Genomic DNA, 13278 nt, shown 5'->3' with positions numbered 1-13278 from the left:
TTGAGCACCAGGTAAGGAGAATGCCTGGACAAAGAGATTAGGGGAAAGCATTGCTGAATGAAAGCAGGGGGTTTCCTGAAGGGTAAGGTCGGCATAGGGCCCTCACTGATCCACTTTGGGCAAGTCTCCAGACCTAGCTTGAGGGAAAACTGGTCCTAATTATGGGAGCGCTGAGGAAAGAGAGGTACATCCAGAGGGCTAAGGAAATCAAAGAAACTTCCTGCTGTGTAATTCCACGTAACGTGCGTTTAACATGGTCCTGCGTGGATGCGCTGATGACTAAGTAAAGGCGTGATTAGCCCCTTCGCCCTCCAGTGGGAGCCATACATCGTTACCTCTTCCAGGCAGCCACGTCGCTCCACTAGGGATGATGTCGGGGGACGAGCGGCAGGGAGCGGCTCGTGGGACCTAGGGCCTCACAAACACACACCATTCACAGTTCAGCACCCACACTCACCAGCAGCCGCCCCCTAACCCTTACACCAGGAAGCTCACTGCCTCCAGCTCCAGGCAGGGTGTGGGCTCCACTCCTCCAGCGCGGTGTGGGCGCGGGCAGCGGCGCTCCCAGGCGCACTGGGGTGCCCCGCGCCACCCTGGCTGTGCTGCCCCAGGTGTTCAGAGGGCGGCGGTGGCTTGGCCAGGATTGGAGTGGGGGATAAGGGGTCCCCTATTCCCTGGAACCTCCTTAGTCCTCTTCCTTGGGCTAGCTCCTCCTCCTCCAGGCGCGGGGCTCGTGCCCGCTGCTGCCTGCCTGCGCGCATCGCGCCTCCGCGCCCCCACCCCGGCTCCTGCGATCGCTACTCCCTCCTCCTCTTCCTCCTCCTCCTCCGCCCATCACCGCCACTACGGACGCCTTCGCCGCCTACTCCTCGCGCGGCCAGGACTCCTCAAGCTCTCTGCTACAGCTTCCACCAGCCCATCCGTTCATTTGCTGCCTGGTCTTTAGGCTGCTGCAGTCTCTCTCTCTCTCTCTCTCTCTCTCTCTCTCTCTCTCTCTCTCTCTCTCTCTCTCTCTCTCTCTCTCTCTCTCAAGTTTCTGTGGAGACAGATTCAAAGCCACTGGAGGAAAACATCTACTACTTCTGCTAGCTGTTCAGGTAGGGTCGCAGACGTTGGTGGCAGCGGGGGGGGGGGGGGGGGGAACCTTTGCTCATTCCCCTCTGCTTCGCCAGCATGCCACCCCCACCCCACCAACCCACTCCACTCTTCATGCTCCTTCGACACGAAGGCTCAGGTTTTCCTAGTCTCTCTATCCTCCAAGATCGAATTCCAATGTCCCTCCCCAGAAACGTATATTCGCAACTACAATAAAAATCCAAGAGCCAGTCCGGCGGCTGCACGTTGGCCCGGCTCTTTTACAGTCTCCAACTTTGCACACACTGGCAGCGCTGCCTGCCTGCTCGGCGGCGTCTGATCCGGAGGCTCACGCTCCTTTGCTAGTCTTGGCTCAGAGCAGCTGTCAAACGCATAGTTCGCAGCACTTGATTTCCACCCTGCTGCCTCTTGAACATGGACGTGGGCAAATGTGAAAGGGCAGGGCGAATGATTTGGATTTGATTTTCAATTTTTTTTTTTTTTGAGGGTGGTGATGGTGGTTGTTGTTGAGTAAAGTGAAGACCACAATTAACTGTAAGGAAAAGATAGAAATGAAAAAGTAGCCTGCTTGCTGCCAGCTATTTCCTGCTGTCGTTGCGGAGGTGATCTTTGAGAGGGTGAGGCGTGGAGTATCCATCTCTCCACCTCTTTCGCACACACTCCTCCAACCTATTTCTTCATCAGCTACTGTGTCAGTTTAGAGTCCCGGGGTTGTCATTTCATGTGTGCATAACGATTTTTTTTTTTCAGAGGATGGGACTGGGGTAAGTTACAGGCAGAGGAAAATGTATTAGTGGTGTAATCTTTCCATTAAAAAAAATCCTTTCCCATTGCCTGTCATCCAGTCCTATATCTAGTAGACAGGAGTAACATCCCCTCCTAATTGAAATGAAATTCTTTTGGGTTACTGGCTTGGTAGGATGAGAACAAATTTAATTTAATTTTTTTTTTCTTCCATAGCTTTGGCAAAAAGAAGATGAAGACAAAATTGAGTACATGCAATGTATGGTCTCTGCTGCTTGTTCTCCTGGTGTGGGACCCAGTCAGGTGAAGCATTGTTTTTGATTTCTTCATTCCAGGTCTAGGAGTGATTTTTAAGTGACACAACTCTATCCATATTCTTTAAAAGACTAGGTATTTTGAGGAATTATCAATTATTTTAGTGGAAATGGATTGTACAGGAAATTGTCCTACTAAGTGTCTGAAACTCTAAAAAGTTTGCTGATTCTGTTTTTTTAAGCAACCAAACACACACACACACACACAAAAAAAAAAAAAACGGGATTTTTTTCTTTTTGAGGCATTTAATTGAAGAAGTGACTACCCTATCAGGGATATATTAGTTTAAAGAATGCCTGTCGTTAAGGTGTTCATAGTTATACAAAAGTATGGTAAGGAAGCTAAGCTGTCCTTGGAACACACAGAAAAATAAATCAGCTAAATGATTTAAGTGGCAACTTGGGCTTTTTCTTTTCTTTCTGTTTCTTTCTTTCTTTTCTTTTCTTTTCTTTTTTTGCATTTGTATTGAGGCACTGGGGCTTCTATAGATAGAGTAGGAAATCTAACTGATATGTGAGTCTGAGACCTGTAGGTGGAGGCAGCACACAACTAGACAATCACAAACATCGAAACAAAAGCAGATTTATGAGCCAACTTTTTCATCTTATTAATTTAGAGATAATTTGTTTTTCAGTTGGTTAATGATCAAAAGAGTGGTTCCTTAAAATGTGTGAATTTTCTTTTGCCTGTTATCTACACAGAAATTAGTTTGATTGCTTTAAGTAATATGATTACTTGTCTTCTCTGATTTTTTTTTAAATAAAACCAGCAGTGGGTATATTTCATTGAATGCATGTATAGGGAATGGTTTTAAACCCAAGAAAAATTAAAATACAAATTTTGTTATAATTCTTCTGTAGCTATTACTCTTTAATAAGTGTTAAATCATTTTATTATTCCCCTTATGAGTTCTAACCAAATAATGTTTAAGATATTTTGGAACAGAAAAGAAATCTATTTGGAAATACTTCACTTAACTGGGAGATGCCATCTATGACTAAATATTGACTTTAGAAAGATAATCTGAACTATAACTGAGAAACAAACACCTCAGGTGAAACACTTCAGCTAGACTCTTATGACTATCTTAGGGTCTGGCTTTAAAATTAGAATGAGAAACTTTTGAAGGTAGAGTATATGAATTGATATTCTTACATAACTTGAAGATGTCCATCTTCATGTCCACACTTCAACATTCCCTCTGCTCTTCAAAATACCAGCTTGAAGTTTGTTGCCAATTTTGGTGTATTACAAGTATTGTTAGCTTCTGGTTCTGCATTCATTTAAATGTAAATGGTCTCTGTCGCTGATGTTTTATATGATATATATTGACTAGAATGGAAGTACACACACTCCCTGACTTTAATGCTTAGGTATTCGCTTATTAATGAATAAGCCCCAAGACCCAGTGCTGACAGCTTAACAAAATATCACTCTACTCAATTTCTGTTCTATATTTGACCCAATAATGTTCATGGCAGTATTTTATTCTATTATATAAATGATTCCTTTTTGGGGACAGTAATTTAAATCTCTGAATCATTCCGAGAAAAGATGGCAATGAGAGGGGACACTCAGTTTTATACATTCAGTTTATTTGACCAAATTGCTGTCACAAAATCAGGTTTCTGGCTTTATGATGGAGAAATCATGAAGAAAAATCACTGCCTCTAAAGCTTTGCTAGGGGTTTTTAAGACCCCTTTTCTTGCCACAAATTTATCACCAGAGAAAGGGTAACTGGACACTTTTATCTTTATGTAGCCCCTTATTACTTCTCTGAGACCACTCAAAGGACCTGTCCTTCTTAGAGTCTGTGAGGGTGTGTGTTGCTCTTGCCTTCAGACCCCATCTCCATCTCCTGGCTACACTGGAGCCTGGCAACCTGCCAGTGGAGTTCCCCTGATGTCTATATTATGCTTGGCCATTGGGTGGAGGTATATCCCAAGTGAGGAAATTACTTTCATCTAAAACTGTGAAAGACATAAGAGAACAATAATGCTATGTTTGAGAATGACAGGGAATTTTTGTGCGACCAAGATAACAGTTTATTTTCCAATTAATAGTCACAACACTGAAGAATTACTTCAGAAGTTTCTCTAGTTATTTCATTCATCTAACTGCAAAACAATCTTGTTGATAATGTCTACATATGAGAATCAACAAATATGATGTGTTCTAAAGAGGAGACATTAAGATTATAGTTCATACAGAATGACAAATGCTAGAAGTCTCAAAAGTGTTACCATTATTCTTTTGATATTTACTGTTTCTTTTTTGAAACAGTATACTTACCTTCCCAGCAAGTTTAGTGCTATTTATAGAGTGAAAAAGAGAAAGAAATGTATGTCACTAATGGCTGAAGGAGCCTTAAATTTAGATAAATTCAGATCAAGGAGAAAGAGCATTTTGGCGCTTAGCCAAACACTGTATGTACATATATGCTATATACAAATGTGTAAAATTATCTGTTTAGGTTGGTGCTGGCTAACATCCAAGAAGATGAGGCTAAAAATAACATCACCATCTTTACAAGAATTCTAGACAGACTTCTGGATGGTTATGATAATCGGCTTAGACCAGGACTGGGAGGTAAAAAATAGTTTTCCTTTATTTTAAACCTTCAAAATACAATGGCTTTACAAGTTAAAGGTAAGGTGCTCATCTTAATGCATTCTATGCATGAAGAAATTGTCAAGTCTTTGAAGTCCTACAGAATGAAAAGTAAGAAAAAAAAATAAACATTATAACTTCCCATTGCACATGCCTATCCTATTTAGCTATATATTGTGTAGAGTGCCCATATTTGTTTAGGGACATGTGTGTGTGTGTGTGTGTGTGTGTGAACAGTTTTATAGTTAAATTATTGGAAACATCCTGTTTTCTATGCAGAGAATATATATTTGTATTATTTATCTGATGTGCCTGTGTAGTATCAAATGCTACTAATTTACCCCTTTTACAAATACCCATCTTCAGATCAGCATAGATTACACAATAATCAGAGAAATAACAATGTTGCAAATATGTAGTGGCTCTAATCCTTCTTTACAAAGTTGACACAGTTGAATTTCAGGCTTCAACAACAATTGTCAAGTAAAAAATTGTTTTTTAAATCTAAGAAGTAATGGAAATTAGAGAAGGCTAGTGTGTTAAATGCCTATTAGTGTTCAGGATTGTTAAGTGACACTAAAGTTGGATACAAGTAAGCGTAGGGATGGAACTGATAAAAATATCCCAAGCCAAGATATTATTAGTTATGAGTTTTAACAATGTTAAATGCTTGCCTATTTGTACACATATAGATATGTTACTTAAAATGTTAGTTAAAAACTATATATGATAAATATGCCCATGTACACATAGTTGTTGCAATGCTTAATTGATTCAAAAGTAAGACAAAATTAGCTGAACATTCCATGCCAGGTAGTGATGAGTACAGTTTGTGGTTGTTCCAGCATTAACAACTTTGTAAGGCTGCTGACAGGGTTTCTATTAAGTTGGGCCTGGTGACACACACACCTGTGGTTTCAGCATTTGGGAGATAGAGGTAAATTGTTCAAACATTAAAAGTCTTCCATAGCTACACATGGAGTTCCAGCCTGGGGTACCCGTGACTTTGTCAAAACTTTATATTAACTCAATGTGTGGAATTTTACATTAGTAATTAATTTGATGATAGACAGTTGTTAGGTTCAGAGTATCTCCCAAAATTGAACAGTATGTCTTGACAGTGGTAGGACAACAGTCAAACAGACCCAACCTGTTAAACAGTACCTCATTTAATTACATTTTGTTTTTCACATTAATTCTTGAGTAGCACTTCAAATTTAAAAGAGGATCCAGGGAAGAACAATGTTTCAAAAATGACACAGGTGATACAGTGACAGGTTTTATTTCTAAGAGATTTTTTTTAGGAGAAAAAAAAATAAAGAAAAACATAAAATGGAGCACTGTATTTCCTTAATACTGGATATTTCTAAATAGTTGGAACATAAATGGCTTGGATTATGATAGAAAATGTGCCAATAAACTATTACCACACTCATGTATTCTCTTGTAGAGAAAGAAACAAGTCTAACACAAAATCGTCCTAATCAGTAACAGTAGTTTATGAGACGGATTGCACAAGGGCGGCTCATTTATCTCATAGAATATTTTTATTTTTAAATAAATTGCCTGGTGTAAAATAAGTTGTAAAATATAACAGCTAGACCTTGAACTTCATTGTTTTTCAGTTCCAAAATGATCTTTGCTTCTGGGTTGCATGGCTCGGTAGAGGAAACTGTATTTTCTCTTTCAGATATTTTATGATCTCTAATATTTAAATACTATTTCTTATATTAAAAATTCCAGTTGCTCACATTTAAATATGAACCCCCACTGTCTTGGCACTTGGTTTAATGGAATATAGTGTGTCATTTCTTAGGTTACTCTTTTCTTTTCTCCATCCCTTTGTCATGTTCATCTATTAATACTGCGTGATCTGATAACTCTTATTACCTGACTCTGCTTTATGTGTCCCACTCTCTTCTCCCGATCCCACACTTCCGATGGTCCTAATTTGATAGATACCATTGATGGTACTTGATGGAGCATATATAGGTTGAGGGGCGACCTTTATCTACAGCCATGTTCTCCTCCATGCCCTGCCTACTAAGGCGCCAGAGCAGAGAAGCCCTGTTACCTCTGATTAAAAGTGTATGCAAGACAAAGTTCGTAGCTGTGATGAAAGGATGGACCATTTAGAGACTGCTCTATCCAGGGATCCGTCCCATAATCAGCTTCTAAACGCTGACACCATTGCATACACTAGCAAGATTTTGCTGAAAGGACCCAAATATAGCTGTCTCTTGTGAGACGATGCCGGGGCCTAGCAAACACAGGAGTGGATGTTCACAGTCAGCTATTGGATGTATCACAGGGATCCCAATGGAGAAGCTAGAGAAAGTACCCAAGGAGCTAAAGGGATCTGCAACCCTATTGTTGGAACAACATGATGTACTAACCAGAACCCTGGAGCTCTTGTCTCTAGCTGCATATGTATTGAAAGATGGCCTAGTCGGCCATCAATGGAAAGAGAGGCCCATTGGACTTGCAAACATTATATGCCCCAATATAGGGGAATGCCAGGGCCAAAAGAATGGGAATGGGTGGGTAGGGAAGTGGGGGGCGCTATGGGGGACTTTTGGGATAGTATTGGAAATGTAATTGAGGAAAATATGTAATAAAAATATATATAAAAAAAAATAAAAGTGTATGCAAAAACATAGTCATAGTGTTGTGAAGGCTATCTTTCTGAAATACTGCTGTTGCAGAAACATTGTTTTATACAGTAGCCAAAAACAAGTGATATCTAATGAAAGTATCACATCTCTTTTTATTTTTAATTAAAATGAACTAATCTTATTTGTTCAAAGATCATAAGCATTGGAATCGTAATGGTGTAACCTCCACCTTTGAACTATGTAAATATTCTATTAAACAGAATAAAATATAGTAACAACAAAGTGTATGTACTATGTGACTTGACTAGGAATCTTGTATATATATATATATATATATATATATATATATACAAGGCTATATAACATTTCAGCAAATGTTGTTTTCTTCCCCCTCCCCTGTCATAGGATCAAAAACTAAACAAAATAAAACAAACACATTCAAAAGAAAACCAAGTTTCCTGCAGCCTGCTTCTCGGGGTATATTTTCTATGTTAAGTCACTTCCCATCTATCTGGCACCTCAGACTTCACTATTTTCTTTTGACAATCCATTTCCATCTGCTCTTTTGGCCCTTGGCTGTATTATCTCCTGTTCCTAGAGTGACTTTTATTCCTCTTCTCTGCTGATTGAAAGCTTAACATTCTTATGAAAACTGTGATGACATTAGTGGTCTTTAGTGAAGACCTTCCTAACAAAATTGAAATATTGAGATTCAATTCTGTCTGTTGAATTTCTTTAACAGTTGCTATATCTCACTTATTACATATTTTATTGTATTACTTATTTCATTTCCATATGCCTTTATTATCTTAATAAGATGGTAAGGATTTGGTATCATAAATCTTCTGTGGTTTCTGCCACTGGATATTGATTTGCATATTATGGCCATAAAATAAATGTTGACTTCTAGATTAAGTTTCTGCCAAGCAGAAAATGGGAATCCTTGTACCTGGGTGCCTTTTTAGTTGTGAGTACTTAGGTAGGCAGTGTGACTCATTGAGAGAAATGAGCCTCTTACACAGAATATTTAACACACCAGCACTGGTCCTCAGCACTTGTGTAAACTTTAAATTATTCTGCCTCTGTAGATGCACACTTATTATTCTTGGAAAAAGGTTTACATTACAGTTCTTCTGATAAATGTTGAGTATGATGTCACATAGAATTGCATATTGCAAAATGGTGTACATGTAGACAACTAGAAAGTGACTGAAAGTAACTGAAGGTCAATCACCATATTCTAAATAGATTCTTGCAAACTTCGCATGATTACTTCTGCATTGCAATGTATATTCTTTTCATTTGTAATTCTGTCTATGTCTGGGTGCTGTGTGTGTTCATGAGTACAGGTGGCCTTGGAGGCCAGAGATGTCAGATTCTCCTTGAGTTGGAATCACAAGTTTTGCGGGTGCTGGGGAATAAACTCAGGGTCTCTTTGAGAGCAGCATATACCCTTTACTGCCTAATCAGCTCTCTACCTAAAAGTCTTAACCTGAATATACATATGTCACTTGAAATAGAAAGATCAGGTACATAATCTGTTACATTCCATTAATTAATATAGAAAATGGCTTATATTCAATTCAATAATAATACACTAAAACAAACATGTTCATTGATAGCTAATAGGTAATTAATCATAAGTGTTATTTTTATCCTTTTATAATACACACATACACACACACAAAGAGAAGTAAGATTTTAACAATAAGTTAGTAAAGTTATTCAGCCCTCTTTACTATAAGATCTCACACAGAGAACTTTCTTAGACACTCTGAGACTTGGTATTTTTTGGGGGGTGGGGTGGGAGGTGATATTTAATTAGAATACATGGTTATATTTATTTCTGAGAGCAGGACGGTGTGTTAAAATTAAGATACAAGGCACAGGTTATGCAATACAGTGGATTATACATTTTTAAAGGATTTAATAATTAATGGTAGATTCTTTTTAAATTTTAAGTCAGATCATACCATATGCCTGTTCAGAGCTTTGCAACCACTACCGCATTCATCCTGCATTGGATATCTGTGCAGCTCTGAGTGATCTACCTTCCACTCATTCTTTAACTTCACCTCACACAGCTCCCTGTTTGCAGATATATCTTCAGTTACCCTGGCATCCTTCCTGTTGTGTGAACACATCAGGACACTCTGTAGGGGAATTTTTTTTTTTTGGTGTTTTCTTTGCACAAGAATATTCATTGATGTCACCTACCTTGGCTCACCTAATACATCCTATCACATAACTCTCCCATCAATCTTGATTGCTCTTACCTAATTTCATTCTTCCATAAACACTTTTAATATACAGGCTAATGTATTTATTACAATAAAGTTAATTGCTTATTGAGTCTCTTAAGACACATGTAGACTGTTAAGTCTGATATTTTTTGGAAATTTTCTTGCATGGTTTACTGTTAGTTCTATCCTAATCTTACAGAACAGTGGTTCAGAACACCACCTGTGACTCTCTTCAGTGATGTTTAATTCCGATGAATTTAAGTTGTAGCATGCAGCACAAAAGGAATTACCCATACATTTTACCCTTTTCTTTAAGAGAAACGCAATAATTTTTACCAGATTACCATATTGTCCTTTCAGTACTGCTGACAACATATTTAAAGATGACACTTAGGTGAGTCAGAGTGGCTTTGCTACCAAATTATTCAAAACCTAACAATTCTTCAACAAGCTAAAAGTGTGGTTTGAAATGATTGTCTTCTCTTATTTCCAGCTTTACTTCCTATCTGTCAAATGGGAAATTGAGTTCTATTTATGTGCCTTTTCTCTCACAGAGATGTTGTATGGCTAAGCTAACCAAAGGGTCTTTAAAAAGCATCCTGTGTCACGTGGCATACCACTGGGAGGTGGCAAGAAACACATTTAGATATGCACAAATATCAGAAGCCATCTCTTCACGAAGTGAAGTCTATCTCTTAGGAGGTTGTATTCTTTGAAAAACACACCGAGGAAATAATTATAGGTCTTATAAATTTGCAATCTTACTTCTTTATGAGATTGGAAACCCAAGGCAGAATCACCCCATAATCTTGTCAATGAAGAACATACATTAAAATTAGCCAGCACTTGCTAATACATGAATAAAGTTACTCCTTCATCTCTCTGTTAGACATTTGGAGGGAGCAACCTAGATAAACTGATAGTTTTAGATCAACTCTTAGTTTTACTTTTTCTGAGGAATCTTTCAAATTGTTAACTGACTAAAAAAAACATTTGTGTTTAGATCAATTTGCTGGGGTCGTTGCCAGAATGAGCATGTAGACAGGCCTCATATATTTATGATAGTTAACAGTCGCAGTGCCGCTCAGCAATGATAACTATTAGAAATGACAAGCCTTGACATTTAAATTATGGATGCAGTCTGTGAAACCTAGATTGAGTACCATACTTAACTACATTTTTGAAAAGTTATTTTGAAGAGCTCATCTAGAACATATTTTCCTAGGGTTCTTATTTTATGATCTGAAATCATAAGAAGTTTAATGTCTACCGTTATGAAAGAAATGAGTTCAAGTCATTGATTTCCAGTCTGAATGTCAGTTTATAAGTTCAGCCTTATCCTTAGACTGTAGAGAGATGTGTGATAGCATGTTTCTATAAATTGTGTTACTCTAGAATTTATTTAAGAATTAACGTGGGCCATTCAAGAGATACAGAAAACAACTGAGATGTTTCTCTGCTGCGAGGGAGGCTAGCAGGGAGGTTCTTGAGTGCAAGATTTGTCTGGACAACAGGATCAATTCATGGATATCCTGTTCTGTGTAACAAAACTACATAGTAAAATTTTAAAAATTACAAAAGCACAGGGCTGGATATATAGCTCAGTGATGCTCAATACCCTGAGTACAACTCCTGATTGAAAAGGGAAGAAGGTTGTTGAAAGCAAATGTTCATGTGCTCTCAGAATGATTCGTGGTGTGTATTCAAAGTTTTCTGTACAGAGGACTTTAGAAATGACCTGTAGGAATGGTTCATAAGGGAAGGGCCTATGACTCTGGAAACAATTTAAAAGAAATGAGTAGTTTGTGTTCTATTATCAATCACACGTAAGAATACTTTAGAAGCAAAATATGATATGAGCTACTACGAAGGTCCTCGGGGTAGAGGTCTACAATACATTTTTATTTTATTATATATATTATTGCATATGTATATATTTACTTATTTATTATCAATGACCGAGATAAGCCTTTTCTTTGGGTCCTGCATTCTGTTGTCATATGATTTTTAACTGAATAATTTTTGGTATGGTACTCAACCTTTCCTTGGGTTATTATTTTTTTTTAACAGAGATAAAATGAATGACATATTGGGGTCTGATTTTATTATGTACATCTGAGGTCTTTGTGCAGTGTTAAGTAAACAGAGGATGAAGTCCTCTGTTTATAGTTGTTGACAGTGTGATAGTTACTGGCTATACTTCATATGCAGTGCAGACAATATTCAGTATTACACTTGTTTGTATGACATGTGACTTGTATAACTTGTTTACTTTTCAGCAGAAAAAATGTAACTTTTTGTTTTGTTTGGTTTTAAGAGAGGGTCTTCTTGTCTTGGCTGGCCTAAAGCTTGATGTATAGGATAATCGGGACTTGATCTTTTGTCTCTTGAATCCTGGGATTAAAGGGATGCATCATGTCTATCCTGGAGATATTATGCAGTGATAATGAAAGAAGAAAATGAGGTTTTCCTACTCATTCTGTCTTACTTTGTCCACATACTTTTGTATATTTAAGGAGTCTCCAGAAACAAAACCAGTACACAAAAGAGATTTTCCCCTTTGATGTTTTTGTGATTATCACAAAATGTAACAATGTGGAATAATCAATTAATGAAAATAGATTGGTTTATGAAACAGGCTGTATTCACATAAAGCCCACTACATAATGTTGCTGACAATTGCCAAAGCTAAACGAACCTGAGTGGTATCAGAAACTTGAATGGAAAGAATTGGTTCTTGTGACCTGCCTAGTGGCGATAATGATTTGAGACCTAAGCCTATGGAATAGACGAGTTAAGAGGAGGACTGAAACCTATGTTGCAGTGTGTGTGGAAAAGAGGGAGAGTCAGCTGCATTTTTAACAAGTTGTAACCCCAGATAGAAACAGTGTAAACTACAGAAGTTGGGGGTCTCTGCTTCTCTTAAAAGCTGCAAAGTCTGGCTTTAGCCTCTTCCCCTGCCCCCATACAGTTGAGGTTGAGTCCAGTGCTCCTGCAGTACAATCATGCATCTGGCCAGCTTTTGCTTGTGTCTGAGACTGGTGGAGACTCCTAGAGAGCCTCTAATAGGACAACCTTCAGGATAAGCCCGAGGAAGAAGATTTCAGAGCCTATTTTGTTCTCTGTAGCATAACCATCCATTTAAGTTGCTATAAAGCCCAACTGCGATTTGCTTTGGGACTTTTCAGAGCAACAAAATGCGAATAAATAGGTGGGACTTCACACAGGTATCCAAGAAGGTGTCTCTGAACATGTTTATGTGAGATATCAAGTTATTTATCATTTCTTCTCTATTTTAAAAAGACTTTGTACAAGGTTGTAAAGAAAGTCTGTGCCTCTAGCTTCCTGTGGTGCAGTACCACTAGGCAGATGCCTTCTCTGGACATCATTGTAGTTTTGTCCAGGATCTTCCTGGGTTTTCAGTCTTGTATGGGCCCAGGCTACTGGCAAATTCTCCCAATGCTAGGTTCAATTTAAAAAATAACTGTGGCTGTGTTATATACAACACTCTGTATCTCTTTCAGTCATTTATGGTATAACTATAACATCTCTGGACACCATCCTTAACACTGTGTGTTGTTGTTTACACCCTGGAAAGAGGTACCAAACAGGGTACATCAGTAATAGCTGGTGTATCCTAGACCTGCAGAGTGTT

At 38.3% G+C, this 13278-nt stretch overlaps 1 protein-coding gene across 2 annotated transcripts in view; it reads left to right on the top strand.

The window, feature by feature from the left end:
• Positions 1-558: 558 nt before the first annotated feature.
• Gabra2 (gamma-aminobutyric acid type A receptor subunit alpha2) overlaps positions 559-13278 on the top strand; it is a 132076-nt gene continuing 119356 nt past the window's right edge. Inside the window, exons 1-3 of one of the 2 annotated variants that reach the window (XM_085836749.1) lie at positions 559-1097; positions 2056-2142; positions 4629-4744. In XM_085836749.1, the coding sequence (XP_085692875.1) occupies positions 2072-2142; positions 4629-4744 (187 nt within the window). In that variant the 5' untranslated portion in view covers positions 559-1097; positions 2056-2071. Of the gene's footprint in view, positions 1098-1503; positions 1713-2055; positions 2143-4628; positions 4745-13278 lie in introns of those variants that run through there. The other variant, XM_021163094.3, reaches the window with a different exon arrangement.

This window comes from Mus caroli, unplaced genomic scaffold (genome assembly GCF_978045245.1).
Source record: "Mus caroli unplaced genomic scaffold, Mus_caroli_1 scaffold_4, whole genome shotgun sequence".
NCBI lineage: Eukaryota > Metazoa > Chordata > Mammalia > Rodentia > Muridae > Mus > Mus caroli.
Note: the sequence above shows the minus strand (reverse complement) of the source record. Positions and strands in the feature narration are given on the sequence as shown.